A 9,852-nucleotide genomic window follows, 5' to 3' on the forward strand; every position below is an offset into this window, starting at 1 on the left:
GTCAACAATAGTTCCGTATTTAAGGAATAGGGGCCATTTGGGACGTACCCATAGGGACAATCTCAATTGCATTCTCCTCGAGTCCTCTCTTCTCGCCTCCTTCTCAAAACCCATTGGATGAGAAAGCCCTCCCTTTTGACCATCTCGTCCAATGGGTTTTGAGAAGGAGGTGAGGTGTCTCGGGCAAATACAAGGGACTCAACTGACCAATCAGGGATGTTTGGATGTGGCCTAGTTCCGTAGAGGTCCATCCATAACGTAATCTAAGAGAATAGAGGTAATGTCATGTAGTTTATTTGTGTACCTTTTTTTAATTTACTTTTCAGCCATTGGAATCTGCTGAGTGAGAATATGCGTGCCGGGGTGAGTTCTAGTCACTTCTAAAGTAGTTCATGTTGGTAAGATGGACCAAACATTCCAAACTCCTATTGGTGGAAATCATGCAGGACCTTTAATTCAGAGGTTCCCAAACTTTTTCACTCAGGCCCCCCCTTTCCAGCATTGTGGAACATCCTGAACCACTGCTTTAATTGACTAGCTTGAGTAAACACATGGTGCAGCAGTGCAGCTCCGTTAACAAACTAACTCTGTATGGTCTTTTAACATTTCAGATGAGCAGAGATGAGTTTAGTGCTAGGTGCATGGATATTACAAATTGGGTGATGGAGTCTACATCCACTGTGGTCGTTCCCGCCCTTGACCTCACCATGCAGATCAGGCTCTCTGATTCGTCAAGCTCTTCTGGATCAGGAAGTAATGAGGCTAGAGAAGTGAGCTCTCTTGGCCGCAGCGTCAGATTCAGCTTTCGTGGTGGACCCAGTAGACGCACCAGTTCAAGAACTACTTGCAGCACACAAACTCCCACGCCTTTCCCCTCCTCTCACAGGTACCTACCCCTATCCCCTCCTCTCACAGGTACCTACCCCTATCCCCTCCTCTCACAGGTACCTACCCCTATCCCCTCCTCTCACAGGTACTTACCCCTATCCCCTCCTCTCACAGGTACTTATCCCTATCCCCTGCTCTCATAGGTACCTACCCCTATCCCCTCCTCTCACAGGTACTCACCCCTATCCCCTCCTCTCATAGGTACTTACCCCTTTCCCCTCCTCTTCTTGTAGGTCTTTCTAAAAACATTATTCCCATGTCCCTTGTTATAAGTACAAATATCCATTCCAGATCCGCCTAGAGAGAAATACTACTTAGGTACTTCCAAATTCTTGGATCATATGTTGTATTTTGTTATCATGTACTATTCATTTCTGTTGTGCATTCTGCAGGTCCAAGACCTCTTTGCTGAGTGATGATGAAGAGCGATATGTCTCCTCACCTGAGGGTGGTGATAGAGAGATGAGACACAGACCCCACTCGGCACCACTGAGTTCTGTGTTTGGAATCTCTGAGGATTCTGTCTTCAACATGGTCCAGAGAGGCCAGTCGCAGAGTGGCATCGTATTGTCATCCAGTTGGAGTAGACGGGAGAAATACAGACCTGTCAAAATACCAACGGACACCAGGTTTATGATGGGTATTGTAGAGTTGGTAATGAACCTTCTCAACTCCAGATTGGCTGAGCTAATGCGAAGTTTCAGTCAGGGAACTCTAGGTCCGCTGTCTGGTAGTATCTCAGCAAGTCAGCAGTTTGCCCAAGAAATGCTAAGCATGGTGTCTGCTAAGATGTATTCCCATGCCATAGAGCATATTGCGCACGGCTACAAGTCTCCCCTTGAGTTAGAGAGGGAGCTTGAGGCCATATTGGGTCCTCTGGCTGGACAGGTTATAGTCATCATCATAGATAGCATCTTTAAGGCTAAAGCCAACGGAGGAAACAAGGGACGAGCGACCAGCCCCTTGACCTATTTTCTCACTGCCGTTTCGGCAGAAATACAAAGCCTAGTTGTTCAGAGATCGGCTAGCAGACCGTCCACCAGACTGTCCAACAACGACCCACTGCTGAACATTTCCAAGTCAAAGGTCTTAAGATCAGTTCTGCTCAAAATGGCAGAACTCTTTGGCCAAGGTCCAAGTGAAACCTGTCTAGTTCCAGTAGTCCAGAGTCAGTCCGACAACTCTGTTTGCGACTGGACTCTGAATGCAGGCACCGTTCATCCAAGTCAATTTCTGTCCCACAACAGAATGTCAGAAGTGTCATCCGATGTTGTGGATCTTGTACTTGAGGTTTTTGGGATAACAGGATTTTTGGATAGCAGGAGCCCGTCAAGGCCACAGAGTGCCTGCTCCTACAACTCAGCTAGTGGAGCAATAGATATGAGAGCTCTTGCTGGGGACTTGGTCAGACAGGTGTCTGTCAAACTCAGACCCTTTGTCTCTGAGAGTCAACTCTCCACCATGTCCATGACAGATCTGTCATCTATTTCTGACTCCACCTTGAAGCAGTTGTGTTGTAGCTCTGCTGTTGCTGCAGCAACGGTCTGTCAAGCAATCAAAATGGAGCTCGAGAACCAGAGACCAACCGACCTGTCAGCCAGAGACCTACTATCGTCTCTGGTAGAGAGCATTGAGGACATGGATATTTCTGACATCCTCCAGGGCCCGTCGGCCATTTTGGAGGAGGCTGCTATGATTAAGCACCCAGAGATCTCCACCTCGACAATATACAGGTCTCTGCTTCTCGACTCATCTCTCGCCTCCTCTAACATGGTCACTGAGAGCATTATCTTCAACAGCCCACGCCCATCAGAGGAGAATGTGAGTATTCAGAATGTGCTCCCTGTTGATAAAGTTGACATCCTCCATGGTCAACCAGTGGAGGGGTATATCGTCAAAGCTGAGCAATGCATCACTCAGGTCATTCAGGATGCAGCTGTGACATATACTAGCGTGCTGGATAAAACCGACACTGGGAAACTGTCAGAAGTTCTGTCTGTCTGCGTTTCCGCTGAGAATATTGAGGGTGCATCCTCTGATCTATTTGGTGGAATTATTTCCGACCTGCATGAGGTATCTGAGGTCAATAAGACCTCCATGCGTACGAAATCAGGTCGCAAAATGTTCTGGATGGAAGTGAGTTCAGGTTCCCAGAAGATTTATACCAAAACCCTGGACAAACTGAGGAAGCTTTTCACCTCTCACCTTCTCACTGAGGGAAAAAATACTCCTGTGCAAATTGAGTTATATGACACTGGACTACTTGTAACTGAGACCACTGTGGAGGTATCTCCTGTACAGAAGACAGACAGTAATACCTCTTCAATGTCCTCAGCCCACCAGCTCACCCTCGACACCTGCACTAAAGGGGTCATCAAACAGGTGATCTCGGTGCTGAGGGTGGAGACTTCAAAGGAAGTCAAATGCGAGAGCATGTCAAATGCATCCTTCGACTTCAACCAGAAGTTGGACTCTATAATTTCGAAATTGGAGAGCCTCACCATTTCGAGTGACGGGACGTCAGCCAAGATTGCCAGGCTCACGCGATCTCGTAGTGCAGCCAGCAGATCCTCTAACATTTCCATCCAGAGCTTTCACAGTGCTGAGTTCCAAGCTACGGCCAAACTGATTGTGCGTGAGGCCATTCTCAGAGCTGCTAGCGAAGCCAACTGTTCTTTGCCACAGAGCATGACTAGCAGCACCTTCTCACACCATGTGGTTTCTACAACTGAAGATATAGTGAATATGATCATGCAAGACCTTGAAAGTCTATCCCAGTACACAGTGGAGGACGCAGACTCCTTCCCACTAGGAGAGAAAAAGCTGCAGTCCCAGCTCAATCCCAGAGTTGTCTTTGACACCTTATTGGATGCTGCTCAAACCATGTACCACAGAGTAAAGGATAGACTGAACGTCTTTTTGTCTTTTCCACCCGTGTCAGTCACCACAGCCAAAGATGTGCTGGACTCCACCCCTGTGGAGACACTCAGATGCTCAAAGTCCCCTGACACTGCTCTTGTTAAGGACAGGAGCCGCCCTCCGTCTGTGAGAAGTGAGAAGCCATTTTCAAAAGTCAGTTTGACTAAAAGGTCTAAAGCCCTTGTGTCTTCGAGTGGCTCCTCCACAGACCACCATGTAATTGACACATGCAGTGAGGATGTCACTCTGCCTACCAGGAGTATGTCAGTTGTGAGCGACACCAGTTTGAAGAGAACCTCTCCTCTCCATGGTAGTGGATTGAGTGCAAGTTGTGAACCTCTTGTGGCTCTACAAGACGGAACAGTGGCAGTCAGCCAAGAAGGCTTTAGCAAAACTGCAAAGGAGACGCTCAGCTTGATCCTAAATGTGATCAAGTGCAGATTGGCCAACTCTGAGAGTTCATCTGTTGGGCAGAATGCAAGGGAGGAGCGTCTGATAACCACTAACATGTTAGACTCTCTACTGGAGAGCCTTGACCTGTTGCCTGACATGAGTGCTGCCAATGAGATCACAAGGACAGAATGCCATACCTCTAACGCAATGGACAAGACAGGTTCACAGTCAGCGCTTGTGAATCAACAAGAAATAAACATATCTGACACCAGTCTCATAGTGAAAACTATAATGGACACATTGAAGACAGACGACCCAGAGATGACTTCAGCAGAAGAAAATCTGGATAGACTCCTGTCAATTGAAGCCCTTCAAGATGCGTCTGGCAACCTGATCGCAAAGGTCCATGGTCTCATTCAGGAAATAACCATAAGCCGCCAGCTTCAATCCACGACTGGCCACAGAAGCCTCTCTCAACCAGCGCTGCCAAAGCCAGCACTGAGGAAGCTGTCAAAGGACGATGCGTCAGAGCTCGTTTACAGCTTTGCCCAGACTTCTGTTAGCAGACTCCTGGGGCAGTGTTTGGTTAGGCCTATGCCACCCACCGCTGACAGGGTTTTGGATCAGGTCATCAAGTTGATGACAGACATGGTGATGGACAGCCTGACTGATCTGTCCAAGTCTGCAATGGAGGATGGTAAGTGAAAGTACCTCTTCATCTGCATAGGACTTCATTGTAACATGATGCTCACTACATTGCGTTTTATGATGTGAACTTTGCTGTTTGCGTCCAAAATGGCACCTTCTTCCATATTTAGTGCACTACTTTTGACCAGAGCCAGACCCTATGGGCCCAGTTCAAAAGTTGTGCACTATAAAGGGAAGAGAAGGCCTTTTGGGACACAGTGACTGATTTCCATTGTTGCGTCCTCTTCTCCCAGTTATTGTACCCAGGTCGGTCACACCAGCTTGCTCTTCTTACTCAGACACCAGCAATGCCGCAAGTGACATCACTCATGGTATTGTGGCTGACCTTAATGCTACTGAGGAATTCCCTGCCAGGGGCCTTAGCCCGGCTGATGTAAAGGCTGACGGCATGGCCCGCCTTCCCTCTGCCAGGGGGGAAGAGACTAAGAAGAACAGGAAGTGGCATTTCCTACACAAAATTGTCAAGATTCCAAAGATCAGGATTAAGGTAGAGGGCTCAGTGTCTTTAGATTACCTCTGTAAGGCAGGGCTGAAATGTACCCTACAGATTCACTAAACCCCTATTGTCTCTGCATTAGAACAATGCTGTTGTCATTGTCTTTAGGAGGTTGAGTGAGGCCGCTGTAATACAATCCTAATACACATGGGAGAGAGAGAGTCAATGGATGTGTTCCAAATTGCACCCTATTCCCTATATAGTGCACTACTTTTGACCAGAGCTCGATGGGCCCTCGATGGGTCAAAAGTAGTGCCTTAAGTAGCCAATAGGGTGCCTTTTGGGATCCATGCCATATATTTTACACATGCTCAGTTGTCCTGATGTGTTTTGTCAACAGCTGTTCAAGACAAAGGGGGAACCAAAGAGCCACCCTGAACAGGATTCTCTGCCTACCAAACGTCTCAGAGAGACTCGTATTTCACAGGGTAAGTGATAAGCATCGATAATGTCATATTGATGTATCACCCTATGGCCAGCTTGTTAAAACGGTGACTACAGATACAGGCGGACAGACAGATACACACATTCATTTTCTGATTATGAAATATTATTTTCACAGATGCTGAGTGTGAGGTTCCATCCACTTCCCCACCCAAAGAGGACCTGACAACCACACTGGCCCCTGCTCCCCAGGAGTCCCAGTCCCGTAAACGCCCTCTCATAGTCAGGGTGTTACGAGCTATCTCCAGAGCCGTCTCCAAACCATTCAGAGAAGCTTTTGGGAAGAAGAATTAGCCAAATGCCAGATTTTATTACTATTTTAATCAGAGCCTTTATTTAATAAAACATTACTGCATTGATTTCTGTCTATAGTCGTCTTACTGTTTGTGCAAGATAATGGTACTTCAAACCACATCGTCAAACGTAGTTATAGTGAAGCACTGTTTATGATTATTGATTGTGGAAATCACATTTTAATACAGAAAAGATGTCGTCACATAAAGACAGACATATAGGAGAAAACTCTGTCGACTATTCACATGATCAAGACACAACTAAAGCCATGAATGGATCATATTATTATTATTATACCTTGATTTCAACAAGGAACACAGACTGAGACCAAGGTGTATTTTACAGCTGGGCCCTGCGTAGACATGTTACACATTCAGTTTAGCTACAATGATTAAGAAACTACACAAGACAAACAAGACCATCACAGATAACACATAAATACAGCAGCAGATTGTTACATTTGCACACAGGTTATTCCCCTAACAACACAATAACTTGCATTACCCGAAAGTTACAAGCAATACAGAAATAAAAATCCTCCAATAATGATTTAAAATGGGCAACAGGGGGACAAGAGTCTCAAATTTAAGTTTAGTCTGCAGGCTTTTCCATTGGCAAGGAGCGTAACAGGAAAAGGCAGCCATACCCAACTCTGTGGAAATCGCATGGACCTCAAGTGTAATCCATGCTTGAGACCTGGTTTTAGGAATTCTAATTCTAATATTGATGAGTGATGATAAATAAGATGGTAGTTTATTCAGAAGTGCTTCGTAGACAAACACGAGAACATATTCTCGTCTCATGGACAGCGAAGTCCAACCCACATTTTGATACAAAACACAGTGGTGAGTTCTGTAGCTAGCGTCCGTAATAAACCTAAGTACTCAATGATAAATAGCATCCAGCGATGTAAGTGTGAATGCCATAGCATGCATGTAGATAATATCCCCATAATCTATAACAGACATAAAAGTAGCTTGCACAATTTGTCTTCTATTTGTACAGGACAAACATGTCCTGTCTCTATAGAGGAAGCCTAGCTTGATTTTTAGCCGTTTATAAAGTTCGTCAATATGCATTTTAAAAGACAGTTCATCATCCAACCATATCCCTAAGTATTTATATGCAGAGACCTGATTCATTCGAGAACCATGTAAGCTCTTGTAAGTGCAAGTGTATTTTCAACCAACTTTTTGAACCTATTAAAAATCATAAAATGTGTTTCCTTTGTTTCTTGTTTTAAATGTACATTTTATTTTAACAATTTTAAAACAAGATGAACAGAGAACAGTTGTTACACTTTCTATGAAGCCCATATATATAATGCATACACTCAAGTCATACACTCATAATTACTTAATTACTTAGTGATTGAGTAGGCTACATAGATTTCATGACTAGAAGCTCAAAAGACGAAAACGTATTTTTTTTGTTGTAAATGTACATTTGCTATGGTAAATGTTAGCAACACCTCCGCAGGATGCACGGGGGATATGGTCACTAGTGTAGCCAGGAGGTGAGGCCTCATTTAACACAGTAAATTCATCAGGCTAAAGCCATGTTTCAGTCAGGCCAATCACATCAAGATTATGATCAGTTCATTGACTATAATTGCCTTTGAAGTAAGGGATCTGACATTAAGTAGCCCTATTTTGAGATGTGAGGTATCATGATCTCTTTCAATAATGACAGGAATGGAGGAGGTCTTTATCTTAGTGAGATTGCTAAGGCGAACACCGCCATGTTTAATTTTGCCCAACCTAGGTCGAGGCACAGACACGGTCTCAATGGAGATAGCTGAGCTGACTACACTGACTGTGCTAGTGGCAGACTGGCTAACAGCCTGCTGCCTGGCCTGCACCCTATTTCATTGTGGAGCTAGAGGAGTTAGAGCCCTGTCTATGTTGGTAGATAAGATGAGAGCACCCCTCCAGCTAGGATGGAGTCCGTCACTCCTCCGCAGGTCAGGCTTGGTCCTGTTTGTGGGTGAGTCCCAGAAAGAGGGCCAATTATCTACAAATTCTATCTTTTGGGAGGGGCAGAAACCAGTTTTCAACCAGCTATTGAGTTGTGAGACTCTGCTGTAGAGCTCATCACTCCCCCTAACTGGGAGGGGGCCAGAGACAATTACTCGATGCCGACACATCTTTCTAGCTGATTTACACGCTGAAGCTATGTTGGTGGTGATCTCTGACTGTTTCATCCTAACATCGTTGGTGCCGACGTGGATAACAATATCTCTATACTCGCCAGTTTTCGCTTTAGCCAGCACCATCTTCAGATTAGCCTTAACGTCGGTTGCCCTGCCCCCTGGTAAACAGTGTATGATCGCTGGATGATTCGTTTTAAGTCTAATACTGCGGGTAATGGAGTCGCCAATGACTAGAGTTTTCAATTTGTCAGAGCTAATGGTGGGAAGCTTCGGCGTCTCTGACCCCGTAACGGGAGGAGTAGAGACAAGAGAAGGCTCGGCCTTTGACTCCAACTCGCTGCTTAATGGGGAAAACCGGTTGAAAGTTTGTCGGCTGAATGAGCGACACCGGTTGAGCATTCCCCTCCAGAAACCGTGAGAAAGTTGTCCGGCTGCAGGGACCGTGCGAGGGGATTTATACTAACGTTACTATCTGTACTTACTGGTGGCACAGACGCTGTTTCATCCTTTCCTACACTGAAATTACCCTTGCCTAACGATTGCGTCTGAAGCTGGGCTTGTAGCACAGCTATCCTCACCGTAAGGCGATCGTTCTCCTGTATGAGTACAGCGACTGCAATTAGAAGGCATCATGTTAATGTTACTACTTAGCGTCGGCTGTTGGAGGTCCTGACGAACCATGTCCAGATAAAGCGTCCGGAGTATGAGGATTCTGTGTTATGCACTATAGCCCGTTACCATATGTGATTTAATATTATCTGCTGTTGGCTTGTGTGGATGTATGTGTTATGCAACATAGCTGACTTGAACCATTGTTAACAGTTTCAGGGCCATGGGCCTTTCTCATGATGGAAAAATACAGAACTGTGCAATGAGTTGGGGGGGGGCACATTCAGAACAGTCTTTTGTTAGATAACAGGAGCCAGGTGCCTGATAACTGCATATTCTACACAGCTACAACGACTGACCGCTGAAGCGCTTAAGGGGCTGGGACCAGCCTCTGCGCCAACAATCAACGATAGGCTGGGTGAGTCTAAACCACGCCCAGTCTCTACTCTGACAGGCCGGCTCGGAAGCAGGAACTACTTCTGTCAGAGTATATTAAATATCTTTGTCAGGAACAAGTCAGTTCTGTTTTGCCCTGCGAGGTGGGACAGAGAGCCCATATATACACGAAAATTGCATTTACTACTTAGCTAATAAAAGCCTCAGTCATATTTATCCTGATACCAGATTCGAATTGACGCAACCCTGACACGAGTGAAAAAATTGAGGGAAACCAAAAATATAAACGGTAATTAAAAAGTAAAAACCGTAAAGTTGTCATGTAGCAAAGTAGGCAACAAAACACCGCAACACGTAAACAAGTCTGCAAGTTGTGACCGGAAATGGCGTCAAAATGCTGTTGAGGTATCATGTGATGCTACTAGCATAAATGGACCAACACTGAGCACATGTAGCTTAAGTCAATTGGTAATTTAAAACAGGGGTCTGAGTAATATTGCTGGCGCATGGATATAATGCAAAATAAATGTTGCCATCACCCCAGTTACTCAAG

At 45.4% G+C, this 9,852-nt stretch overlaps 1 protein-coding gene across 1 annotated transcript; it reads left to right on the forward strand.

Annotated features, from left to right (window-relative positions):
* Positions 1–511: 511 nt before the first annotated feature.
* Positions 512–6,391, forward strand: LOC139396236 (serine-rich adhesin for platelets-like). Its single transcript, XM_071143380.1, has 4 exons — positions 512–4,897; positions 5,142–5,395; positions 5,745–5,832; positions 5,967–6,391. The coding sequence occupies exons 1-4, from the start codon at positions 1,351–1,353 to the stop codon at positions 6,140–6,142; spliced, it is 4,065 nt and encodes a 1,354-aa protein (XP_070999481.1). The 5' UTR covers positions 512–1,350; the 3' UTR covers positions 6,143–6,391.
* The last annotated feature ends 3,461 nt before the right edge of the window (positions 6,392–9,852 follow it).

The sequence above is a fragment of the Oncorhynchus clarkii genome, unplaced genomic scaffold (genome assembly GCF_045791955.1).
Source record: "Oncorhynchus clarkii lewisi isolate Uvic-CL-2024 unplaced genomic scaffold, UVic_Ocla_1.0 unplaced_contig_2937_pilon_pilon, whole genome shotgun sequence".
NCBI classification, from domain to species: domain Eukaryota; kingdom Metazoa; phylum Chordata; class Actinopteri; order Salmoniformes; family Salmonidae; genus Oncorhynchus; species Oncorhynchus clarkii.